We start from the raw sequence: 12,239 nt of genomic DNA on the forward strand, positions 1-12,239 counted from the left end.
TACCAAATCCTATACAGTCTAATACCAATATATGCCTCAAATTTGCCCACTTTTCTTCATCCCCTCTTCTGTTATCCTAATTCTACCCATCATTAGCTCTTAGTCTATGAACCAGCCTCTTATAACAGGACTCCATGCTCAACTTCTTGCTCTTTGTCTCTGTAAGGCAACAAGAAAAATGTGTTAAAAACTAAACTCCTTTGGGGTGCCTGGGTGGCTCAGTCAGTTAAGCATCTGACTTTAGCCCAGGTCATGATCTCACGGCTTGTGGGTTCGAGCCCTGTGCTGACAGCTCAGAGCCTGGACCTTGCTTTGGATTCTGTCTCTGTCTGTCTCAAATATAAATAAACATTAAAAAAAAAAAAAAACCCACCCTAAACTCCTTTAAAAAAAAACAAAACCTAGGATAAGATCCATACATCAAATCACAGTCTACAGGGTCTGGCCTAGTCTGGCCCCCTGACTACTTCTCTTCACTCATCTTGCACCACTCTCCTTGCTTATACTCAGCCACAGAGACACAACCTTGTCATTTTTTTTTTTTTTTTTTTTTTAATTTCCTCATCACATTCTCTCCTATCTCTGGGCCTTTGTAACTGTTCACTGTACCTGTAATACCCTTTCCTCTTATTGTTTATATGGTAACTACTTCTCACTCTTCCAGAAAAATCATCCTCAGGGAGAAGTTGCCAGTCTACCTCATCTAAAGTAGCCAGCCTCCCCTGCCATCTTTATTTTCTAATTCAGCATCTAATTTGTTTCTTTCACAACATATATTACAATTTACTTTCAGGAAGTAGTCTTCCAGGAAGGAAGGGGGAGGAGCTACCTTCTCCCTTTCTTCTCTCTTGATGATCAGAATGATTAGTAGATAATGGTAGGAGCTTAAGCAACTCAATACTAATTTGTAGTTGAAATGAACTATTAACTGAACTAGTGGGTGAATTCTTTCACCATGAACACACATATCAATTTTTTTGTTACACACATAGTGTAACACTCTTAAATTAGACCCTTAACTATTCCTTCCTTATTGTCAGAAAGCTTTCTAAAGAGAAAGAACTTGAAGTTTGGCAAACGCTAATGGATATAGACATGGATAAGCTTCAAAGACCTCAATGATCCTTACAACATGAATTAGTTCCACTTCTATACCACGAGTTAACTTTGTATGCTCATTTTCTAGCACAAATAAATCATAATCCAGGGTGTTTAAACAGGATATCCCAAGGTTATATGAATCAGTAACAAAGCCAGGAACATTACATATTAAGAAGCTAGTTATAGAAGAAATTTCAGTAAAATGACCCGAACTAACAACTGGTCAATCAGCTGCTTATTGGACAGTTTTCAACAAATGCCTCTTGAATTAAACTAAAAGACAAGAGAAAAAAAGTGGTATATGACAGCCTCTGACCTAAGGGAGTTTAAAGATCTAAAGAAATCTAAGATCTATCAGGGAGAGCTCTAATGAGCTCCATGATCTAGATTAAATCTAAGATTTCATGATCTAAGCTAGCTAAGAAAAGAAGATAACACCACCAGATAATAAATATCTAATGAGTTTTAGAACAGAACTGTTCTACATATGAGTCAGTGGGGGGAAAGCTCTTTTTGGCTGAAGTGATCTGGTTTCACACAGGAGTAAGATTTAAGTAGGTTCCTCAAAGATGGAAGGATTTGAACGGTGAGAAGGGGAGTGTCCAGTGGGTAAAAGACAAAGAAAAAAAAAGAAGAAGAAGCCCCAAAGCAAACAGAAGACGGAGCCAGTTGGGCAGCAGTGTATAGACCAATTTAAGTAAGACTGATTATGGGGAAAGTACTTGGAACCTTAAATTTGGCAAGTTCAGATTAAGAAGTCTGAACTTGATCCTATAAGGAACAAGTTTCTAAATGAAAGTGACGACTGAGGGGTGCTTGGTTGGCTCAGTCGGTACAGCATGCAACTCTTGATCTCAGAGTTGTGATTTTGAGCTCCATGCTGGGTGTAGAGATTACCGAAAAATAAAATCTTAAATAAAAAAAAATGACATTTAAGAAATCTGGAATCAGAATACAGAATAAATTTCAAGGATAGAAAAATTTGAGATAAAAATCATTTTAAATGTTATCAAATTATGCCTGGATTATTGTAATAAAGGCATAAATGAGGTGAATGGGAACAGTAAGAGGGATTTGTGAGACACTGAAGACAGGATTTAACTTACGAGTTGGGACTAGATGAGCTTTATCCTCTCCTAAAAAATAATTACATCTAGCATATACCTCAATCATTTGACTTCAAACCTCACAATTTTCATTGCCCCTCATTCCCTAAGAGCTCTCCTTCCCAGGCAGTTGGTGTCCCCCCAACCCCAGACTGGATTCTCCACCAACATAATATAGCCCAGACAAAACAAAGGATTCTTTACCAGCTCCCTAGACACACCAAGAAACCCTCAATCCTGTAACTTTGTTCATGCAATTTCTTCTACCTTTAATATCTCTTCTCCTTCTACATATTCAAAGTCTAGCCATTCTTCATACCCCAGTTCAAATGCCACTTTTTCCCAGTGCCAGTTTTCCCAGAAGCCTCAACTTGAAATAAGATTACTTCTGAATACTCTCCACTTTTCTCTAAAACATTTTAACCATATAATTATTCCTTATCTCCTCTGATAAACTATATACTTCCTACAGCACACATAACCCAATTTATTTTTTTTATTACTCCCTCCTTTCATAGGTACTTGAAGATCTTGATAAATAACATATGGTAACATGTAGTATAATGGCTAGGAGCACAGACTGTGAAGACAGGCTGAGTTTGATTCTAACACTTACTATGTGATGATGGGTAAGTTACTCTTTTGTGCTTCAATATCTTTACGTATAAAACGGAGATAATAATGGTAGATATTTTATAAGGTCATCAGAGGAGTTGGCTTAAAACAGTGTAAGCCCCATAAAACTGTCTATTAAATGCAGTGGGCAAATACTGAACATTCTGTGGTATAAAGCTTTATATATTTACGGAAAGCAAAATGTCAAAAGTAAAGCTGGTCTCTAGATACAAATTCTTCCTAAATCCTCCCATGTTTGCCCTAAGGGTTAGCTGTGGCCTTTAAAATCTTCCTTAACAACAGTTCTGCTTTAGTTTGACACTTCAATACTGCAAGAAAATATTTAGTTCAGCTTCCACCTAATTGATCTCCTTGCTTCCAGTCTTATCCTCTTTAATCCATCCTCCACAAAGTTCAGAGTAGTCTTTCTAAAATGCAGATCTAATGTTTTTCCTCTGCTACAAACCCTCTCCATTCCATCCTCCTTAGGATAAAGTTCAGCTCCTTAGCATTTCATACAAAATCGTCTTAATATGGCCCCAGCCTAATCTCCAGCTTCATCTCTCAACACTTCTTACCATGAAATCTAATCACCTGGCACACCTCAAAGGCTTTTTGTATGTCATTCCTTTTGCTAGAACATCCCTGCAGTAGTTTGCTAGGACTGCCATAACAAAATACCATAGACCGGGTAGCTTAAATGAGAGAAATTTATTTCCTCACAGTTCTGGAGGCTAGAAGTCGAATATCAAAGTATTGGCAGGCTTGCTTTCTCCTGACACTTGCAGATGCCTGCCTTGTGAATGTGTTCTCATATATTTTTTTTTTTCCTCTGTGCACACATCCTTGGTGTCTCTTTTTGTTTCCAAAGTTCTTCTTCTTATAGACACCAGTCAGAATGAAATATGACCCACCCTAAAGGCTCCATTTAACTCAATCACCTCCTTAAAGGCCCTATCTCCAAATACAGTCACATTCTGAGGTTTTGGAGGTTAAGACTTTAACATATAAATTTTGGTGGGGCACCATTCAGCCCACAACAACCCCTTCTCCTTTTCTTTGTCCAGGCTTATTCCCATTTGTTTTTCCAAGACTGGCCCAAGCCTTCCCACCCCAGGTAGATTTCACTCCCTTTCTCTCTGTTCCTATAGGACCTCTGCATGTTGCCTTCTGTATACTGCTATCCTATTAATACACTATCACAATTGTGTCTTTCCCTCTTCAGACTGTGTTTATTAAGAGCAGGGGCTAAATCCCTAGCACAGTGTCTGGCCCACTGAAGATATTTAATAAAGATTAGATTATTGAGAGAAAGTAGAAGAAAGAATAAGGACTTTGAAGAAAGGCAAGAGTGGGTTCAAATCTCAACTGAACCATTTATTCTTATATCTTTGGGCAAGTCACTAAATGCTGAACTTACATTCTATCTAAGGTAGTTGTACAGATAAATGATCTAATTGTAATAAAAACACCCAGTTGTGGGGTTGGTTCACAGAAGGTGCTCAGTAAATGTTAAAGATTTCTGAGCATGCCTGGGTTTGATATCCAGTTCTATCACTTAGTAGATGAATGGCCTTGGGTATGTTAACTTATCCTCTGCTTCAATTGCCTATCTACAAGAACACCGCATAATGCTATTGTGAGGATAATATAGGTAAAATGTTGACCGATATCTAACACACAGTATTATAAAAATGTTTCCTATTATTACATGAGCACTGCAGATCTGAAAAAACATGACTGGAAACCATGAATAATTTAGTCCCTTCATTCACTAAGTCATTTTAAATGTATTATTTTAATGCCTCAGATTTCTTAACTCAAGAGGATGGTAACTAAAGAGGGTAGAAAACTGGTACAGATGATATAAAGAGCTCAAAATAATAAAAAAAATACATATTACTATCTGTTTCATTTCTTATATTGATGTTTAACATTTTCAGTATTGATGTGAAATTTTTAGGAAACTAGTTTTTCTATTCTTTGTGGCTACTGATGTTAACGATGATTTTCAGTACAGAATAACGCTCTGGCTCATATTTTCAATTGTAGAATCACTAAACCTTTGAACTGGAAAAAACCCCTGAGATGAAAATCCAGTCCTATCATGCCTTACACAAGTAAACTGCGCTAGATTTGGAATGGGTTTTTAGGGTCTTAATGAACACCTCTTCGGGGGGACAGGAATGGTAAACAGAGAGAACACTTTGTTCAAAACTAGTAAAGCAGGGGTTCAGAACCTATTCTAGATATTCCAGGTATGTAAGGAACCAGTATTAGGAAATAATGCTGGAAAATAGTTTTTAATCATCCAACCTTTAAGGCGAGTAATTTCTGAAGTAGGTACAACTTACCCGACCTGTAACTTTGAAGCAAGGCAGATTCAGGTTTGAATCTTCGCTTGTTACATAAGCAAAATCTTTGAGCCTCAGAGTAGCACAATAAGGTTATTATAGATTAAGTGAGTGAATGTATGTAGAACTTATGACTGGTGTGCCTGGCTGATTGAAAGGACAGCTGACTCAAACACAGGTTTTAACTGCAAGGGTCCACTTATATACAGATTTTTTTTTTAATACAGCACAGTAAATGTATTTTCTTTTCCTTGTGATTTTTAAAAACATTTTCTTTTTGCTTTTTAATGTTTATATTTGAGAGAGAGAGAGAGAGAGAGAGCAAGCGCGCAGGCGGAGGAGGGGCAGAGAGAGGGAGACACGGAATCTGAAGCAGGCTCCAGGCTCTGAGCTGTCAGCACAGAACCCAACTCGGGGTCTAACCCACTAACCATGAGAGCATGACTTGAGCCGGATGCTCAACCAACTGGGCAACCCAGGCGCCCCAACATTTTCTTTTTTCTAGCTTACTTTATCGTAAGAATACAGCATGTAGGGGCGCCAGGGTGGCTCAGTCAGTTGAGCGTCCGACTTCGGCTCAGGTCATGATCTCACAGTCTGTGAGTTCGAGCCCCATATCGAGCTCTGTGCTGATGGCTCAGAGCCTGGAGCCTGCTTCAGATTCTGTGTCTCCCTCTCTCTCTGCCCCTTCCCTGCTCATGCTCTGTCTCTCTCTGTCTCAAAAATAAATAAAAACATTAAGAAAAAAAAAATTAAAAAAAAAAAGAATACAGCATGTAATACATATAACACAAAACATGCTAATCAACTGTTTATGTTATGTTCTGGTCAACAGGCTGTTAGTAATTAGGTTTTCGGGGAGTCAAAAGTTATACCTGGATTTCTGACTGTGCAGGGGATAGGCACTCCTATCCTCCATGTTGTTCAAGGGTCAACTATACTCAAATGTTTGTTCTTTTTTATGGCTCCTTCAACAATGAATAAAAATCTGTAAAAAAAAAAAAACAACAACAACACTGTCTTTCATGCATGTGATTGCTGAATGTCTGAGACTTGTTGAACATTAATTTTAAAAATAGAAAGCTGGAAAAACTGCTGAGATGATAAAGTGTCTTTATCCCTGCCCTTTCTCACCACCAAATGTCCTTCACAATTTGTTCTGTTTGTTCTGAGGTGTCACGTCAAGGCTATTAACAGGCTATTTGGAGATCACTGTAACTCAGACTTCCAATTCTATGGCAAAGATCTGAAGGTCAGGACAATTTTTGCTGAAATATCTATTTTTTAAAAAAAACTGGAAGAGTCCATATCATTTTATTCCTATGATCCATTCTAGCTTGGTGAATTTCCAGTGAAAAGTTACTGCTTTTTTTTTTCCCCCTCGGCTCAGAAACTGCAGGTTTTAATAAAAGGTTCGTGGGCAGTTAACTGAGATCACCATTATTATTATGACCCAGAACTCTTTTAACTGTTTAGATTATGCTGGTACTAAAAACGACATCTGCCAATATCTATTATCTATGCTTGAAACTAAAGCTAACCATTTCTTTTCAAAGATATGTGGTATCTGGCTCAAAATCAATCTGAAGAAAAGCCCAAATCAACACAGAAAAGAGCTCTTTGCAATATCGTCTCCTTTCGCTCACATCACAGATGGTGACCGAGGCTTAAGGTTTAACGTCCAGGCACTAAAGCCGCTCATCACTCAGGGATGGGGCTCCAGCTGGATGCTCTCCGACAGAGAATGATAGATGCTGCCAATCCTCAAGAGGTGCAGCTGGGGTGAACCCAGAGACCAGAGCCCAGCGCCCATCACTTCGCACCCACACTTAGGAAACAAACCACTTCCCACCGCGGGGCGGGGACCCGGCGAAGACCCAGGCCTCTGATATCCAGCCTCCTGTTCTGTCCGCGCGTGACCTCAGAGGACCGAGAGGAGCTCGGGGCTGGGAGGCTCCTGCGTTTTCAGGGGAAGTTGGCAAGGGCAAGTTCGAGTCATGCGCGGGAATGTTACTCACAGGAATGCCCCGACGTCCTCCGTCCTCCGTCCTCCGCCTGCGCTCCCTCAGGGAAAGGATCTAAACCGGTAGCAGCCTGAGAGCTGCAGCCGAAGCGGCCGCCGCTGCCAGTAACCGCCCGGGCGTGGCAGAGACAGGCGAGCGACTTCACAACATCATCACTCGGCGACTTCGGTTTTGCAGCGACGCCCGGGTCCCTAACTGCCCCACACAATTGGGGAAGAGCGAAGGAGACCCATTCTCCCAGCAGCCTCCACGGCTCCAGCGCACGACCTGTCGGGAATTGTGGTTTCGTGTCCGCCCGCCCTGCACCCTTCCAAGTTGTTGCGCTGCGGCCCCGCCCTCAAGCTACAAGACCCCGCCCCCTGGCTGCCCAGCCCTGGGGCGGGAGGCGGGGCCGCGACCCTGGGGCGAGTCCAGTCCGGGCGGACTGCCGGGGACTGGGGCAGAGTTCCAGGCCCGCAGCCCCAGTCCGGGTCGCGCCGCCTTGCTGCACCCCGCCGCCCGCGCTGGGAGCGGGTCTTGTGCGCTCGCCGTGCCCCTCGGCCAGCTGGGCTCCCGGGGCCAGCAGGCCTCGCACCGCTGGCCGCCTGAGGAGAATCGCTGGTTGTGGTCGCCGCCAGGGTAATAAGGGGAGGCTGGGCCGGGGAGGGGAGGCTGTAAGGCCCGGTCGGGGACGTGAGGGAGCGCGGCTTGGTCCGCGCACGCCTTGGGAAGCCGGAGGCTAGAACTCGCCGCCCCGCTTCGAATCGAAGCCCGGGCAGCCGGCGGAGCCGTGGCAGGATCCGGCTTGCGCGAGCGGCCCCTGAGCCCCCGGCCGCCCGATGGCGGAGGCACCTGCGTGCGCGGTAGGCGGTGCTTGCCGGATTTGGCCGCGCCAGGTGCGCAGTGCGCGAGCTGCGCGAAGTGCACTCTTCCAACCTCCGCCTCCGCCCCCGCCTCTCACCTTTGGCCGCGCTCAGGAGCCTGGAGGAGTTTCCAAAGTGTAGATACCCTTTGGCCCGGGTTTGTGCACCACCTTCTACGAGTTCTCTGTCAAGATCCCCAAAGCAGGACTCGGAAGGAACCTCTTGGAAAATTAAATGCTCAAGCTTCGTTTGGGTCTCAGAATTTAAATCCAACGTTGTATTTTTCCCTCGTCGGTTTGTTGTGTCAAATACCTTTTTCCTCAAAACTTGGTCAGGATTTGTGACACAGCGTCTCCCTGGTACAGAGTCTGTCTGGCGCACAGTAGGCGCTCAGTAAATATTTTTTGAAAGCATGAGTCACGATACTAAGTTTGGAAAATTTTACGGAGTTGTGTGTGCGTCGCTATAATTTTTAAGATTTTATGGGTTCTCAAGATCCCTCTGGAAATTACAGTAATTTTAAGGCTCAGAGTTAAATCTGTTTTTTTTTTTTTTGCATCCCCTGTAACAATGGCCTCTGTTGGATGCCTAAATTAACTCAAAATCCAAGTTCTGTAAATAAATGTGACCTATGATTCTAACAGAAATTGTTAACCTTTGATATGAAAGCCTTCAAATGATTTTATAATGGAGCAGGTTTAAATTACTTATAAAATGTTCCCCTGATTAGCTTGTTAGATACAAATGCAAAGGACCACATTGATGTACTTGTAATACATTTGGAAATACAGGTCTCAAATATTTCTTTAAGAAGGATTTATATTCATATCTAGTGAAAGAGCATGCAGGGGAAAATTATGACAGCAAATCTATTCCCCACTCCCCTTTACTAGGTGCAGCTGCTGCCTTGACCTCAAAATGTCTTGTAAAATTATCTCTTAATCGTCTGCATATCTAAAGCAGAAGCCAGTGAGATTAAACCACCCCAAAGGGCAACTCCTTTAGTACTAACTGTTCTCTTAGATTGTGTCAGTTTCTTCTGTGTTTTTCTGAAATATAGATAATGTAATGGATTTAAAATTTTTTTTATTATTTAGAACTTACTGACATGAAGTGGAAAAAGCAAGAAACAGAATCCTGATAACCAGAAAATTCAGTTAATCACGACATCCTTAATCTTCCTGCTAGTGGGAATGTAAACTGCAAGTGGTCAGGACCTTGTCTGCCCTGATCACTAGTGAGTGTCCCCGGTGCCTGACCCATGGCAGCTATTCATTAAACACTTGTGGAATGAATACTTGTCTACAGTGTAATGACTTCCTACATGTGTATGGTTTCTTCATTTATTTGGATGTTTCCTTAGAGTTGATTACTAGAAGTGAGAATTTTATTGGATCAAAAGGTATGAGTATTATCATGGTTATTGAAACATTGCCAACTTGCTTTGCAAATAAGCCTTTTTGAACCACCACCAGTAATATTTGATTGTACTTTTTGGAGCATCCATTCAAGCTCTTATATTGGTAGTGTTTGGTAGTTAGGAGCCCTTTCAGTCATTTGATCTCCATCACCCTGGAAATTGGGCAGGGTAGATACTGCTTTCCCCCTTTTGTAATACAGCAAATGCCACTGCCTTAAATTGATGATAATGAGTGGCAGGTGACAAAATAATCCTACCCTTTCAGGTTTTTCTTCCTCCTGTTCTCTGCTTTTGGTTTGTAGTGAATATCCTGAATAAATTCATATCTTTCCTTAGCAATTAAATTGGATACTGCTCCACTATATCTATTGTTTATAAAATCTTATTTTTTTTTTTAATTTTGTTCAGATAGTTGCAGATACCCTGAGTAAACTTGGGGACTTTATTGAAATGAAGTAACGAACCATGATTTAGAAAAAAGAGGTGATATTAGTTAGGTGTAAAGAACACCTAGCACTAGGAAGTTTAGAACATTGCCGCCCTTTCTATTCGGAAAAATCTGGAAAGTTTTGGTGGTTTCTTTAAAGCTCCTTGAATCCAAAGAAGTTACTATTTTAAACTTCTGAATCTGTTGTAGAGTCTTCATGAACTATTGAGATTAATACTCTACTAAAGAAAGTGGACAGGAATTATTTGTGTAATAATCTGCATATCATATCTGTCAAATTCCAGGAAAAATAGAATTGAAAACTAAGAATCATAAGGTAAAAAATATTCAACCTAAAGAAAATATTATTTTTACCTGAAAATTGAAATTTCTTTTTTAAAGACATGGCAATGAAAAAATGTTACTGATTCGTAGTGTATTACTAATCCACATCCTTTCCCAAATTTGGTTGTCATAGACCCCAAATGATTTAATAGGTAATTAATCCAATCAGGAAGCTTTGGAACTGTCAACATTTACTTTTAAGTGGAACCATTGGAAATTCTTGGGGTGTATTTGTAAGTGGCACCATTTATGTCAAATGTGGGTCCAACATTGACTTTCCATATTGCTTTCACATTTGCTTCGGGTTCTTAAACAAGAAAGTAGTACAGAAAAGATAGGGAAGGAGAGATGCAGGTATATTGGTCAATGGAAATATTCAGAATTTCCCTTCAACTTCACTCTGCCTTTCTGTTGTGATGTCAGATCCCAAATAGTGTTCTGTAAACAGAAATGCTCTTTAAAGACACTTTTCAGGAATGTCTGTAGTCCTTGTGTCAAAGAATAGCTGCCTTTCATGTGGGATTACAACAACTAGTTCTTAAGGATCTTTCATGTACATCTAAATTATTTTGCTTTTGTTTTTATAATAGGATATCTCTTCACCTTGAAGATAAAGCAAAAATCTTTTTCTGAAATAGATGGATTTTTGTCACTTCCTGTGAACTAAAACGATTCAATGTCTCTTTTGGTAAGTTTGTATTAATGTAGCTCTAATTTTGTGCTATCAGAGTAGTTAGATGCACAGCCATAACAGAAGGCATGTTCTAATGGGATATTGGATATTATTATGCCCTGAGATGTTATTTTGACCAGAATGGCTTCTGGTCTTAAGAAATGAGTTAAATTCCCATTGAGTTTTTGTTGCTAATACTTTGCTTATATATTCATTATTCTTTTCCTTTGTCTCATACCCATTTTTCTCATGTACTTTTTTACTGTACTTTGCTTATACTTTACTAATACTTTGCTTATATACTTTGCTAATATATTATTCTTTTCCTTTGTCTCATACCCACTTTTTTCATGTACTTTTTTACTGTACTTAGATATGCCTCTCCCATCCACTTAGCTATGCCTTATCCTTTAAATATTTCAAAAATCCCTTTTATAAATTTCCATTAGACCAAAGGCAAGCAAAATAGTAATTAAAATAAGCCTCTTAACAAGACAAAAAAAACCATTTGGATCAATGTATGTGATGTATATAGATTCCAACTTGTTTTTGTTTATAGTAGATCCATGGTATCTAGATTGAAAACCAAGAATCATAAGGTAAAAAATATTCAACCTACAGAAAATATTATTTGGATTATTTGGATTAGTTTTAGGTCTTTCATCACGTCTTATATAGAACATAATACAGTATTTGATTATATTAAAGCAGTGATCTTTTTAAAAAGTGATGGATGCATTTGTATGATTACTTATAGTATATAAATACTTTCATATATTATATCTCTTTCACTCTTCAAAATTGTGAGTGATTGGCAGGGCAGGTGGTATAATCCTCATTTTGAGTCTGGCCCAAGATTGTATAGAATTAGAGCCAAGGCTCAAACTCATATCTGCTAATCCACTCCATCATTTGCCAAGTCTGAGAGGCAGAACTATGAGGAAATACAGAATGCATTTGTTGAATTTATTGTATGATTTTTTTGTTATATGGAAAATACGGAATGCATTTACTTTATTTTTAAAGTTAAGCTTTTCTACTTAACAGGGAACTTTATCTAGGAAGTACATGGGGTTAAATACCTAACCTCATTTTCTAACGCAGGGATTGGCAAAGTTTTTCTGTAAAGGGCCAGATAGTATTTGTATGCTATAAGGTCTCTGTTACAAATTACTTTTCTGTTATAGTGTGAAAGCAGTCATAGGCAATATGTAGATGAATAAAAATGAATGAGTCAGTGTTTCAGTAAAACCTTATTCACTAAAATAGGTGGTGGGTCAGATTGACTTGTAGACCATAGTTTGCAGACCCCTGCTCTAAAGGATTACGTAA

General features: G+C 39.9%; 2 protein-coding genes across 7 annotated transcripts in view; one reads left to right on the forward strand and one right to left on the reverse strand.

The window, feature by feature from the left end:
- The window catches only part of TRAK2 (trafficking kinesin protein 2), a 65,349-nt gene extending 57,875 nt beyond the window's left edge, over positions 1 to 7,474 (reverse strand). Inside the window, exon 1 of one of the 2 annotated variants that reach the window (XM_042949703.1) lies at positions 7,195 to 7,474. The gene's annotated coding sequence lies outside the window, so the exon portion shown is untranslated. Of the gene's footprint in view, positions 1 to 6,051; positions 6,165 to 7,194 lie in introns of those variants that run through there. The other variant, XM_042949702.1, reaches the window with a different exon arrangement.
- Positions 7,475 to 7,590: 116 nt separating this feature from the next.
- STRADB (STE20 related adaptor beta) overlaps positions 7,591 to 12,239 on the forward strand; it is a 35,415-nt gene continuing 30,766 nt past the window's right edge. For 2 of the 5 annotated variants that reach the window (XM_042949708.1, XM_042949712.1), the window contains exons 1-3: positions 7,591 to 7,818; positions 9,140 to 9,279; positions 10,825 to 10,922. In XM_042949708.1, the coding sequence (XP_042805642.1) occupies positions 10,911 to 10,922 (12 nt within the window). In that variant the 5' untranslated portion in view covers positions 7,591 to 7,818; positions 9,140 to 9,279; positions 10,825 to 10,910. Of the gene's footprint in view, positions 7,819 to 9,139; positions 9,445 to 10,099; positions 10,227 to 10,824; positions 10,923 to 12,239 lie in introns of all 5 variants that reach the window. The other 3 variants (XM_042949710.1, XM_042949711.1, XM_042949709.1) reach the window with 3 other exon arrangements.

Source organism: Panthera leo, chromosome C1 (assembly GCF_018350215.1).
Source record: "Panthera leo isolate Ple1 chromosome C1, P.leo_Ple1_pat1.1, whole genome shotgun sequence".
Taxonomy (NCBI): Eukaryota; Metazoa; Chordata; class Mammalia; order Carnivora; family Felidae; genus Panthera; species Panthera leo.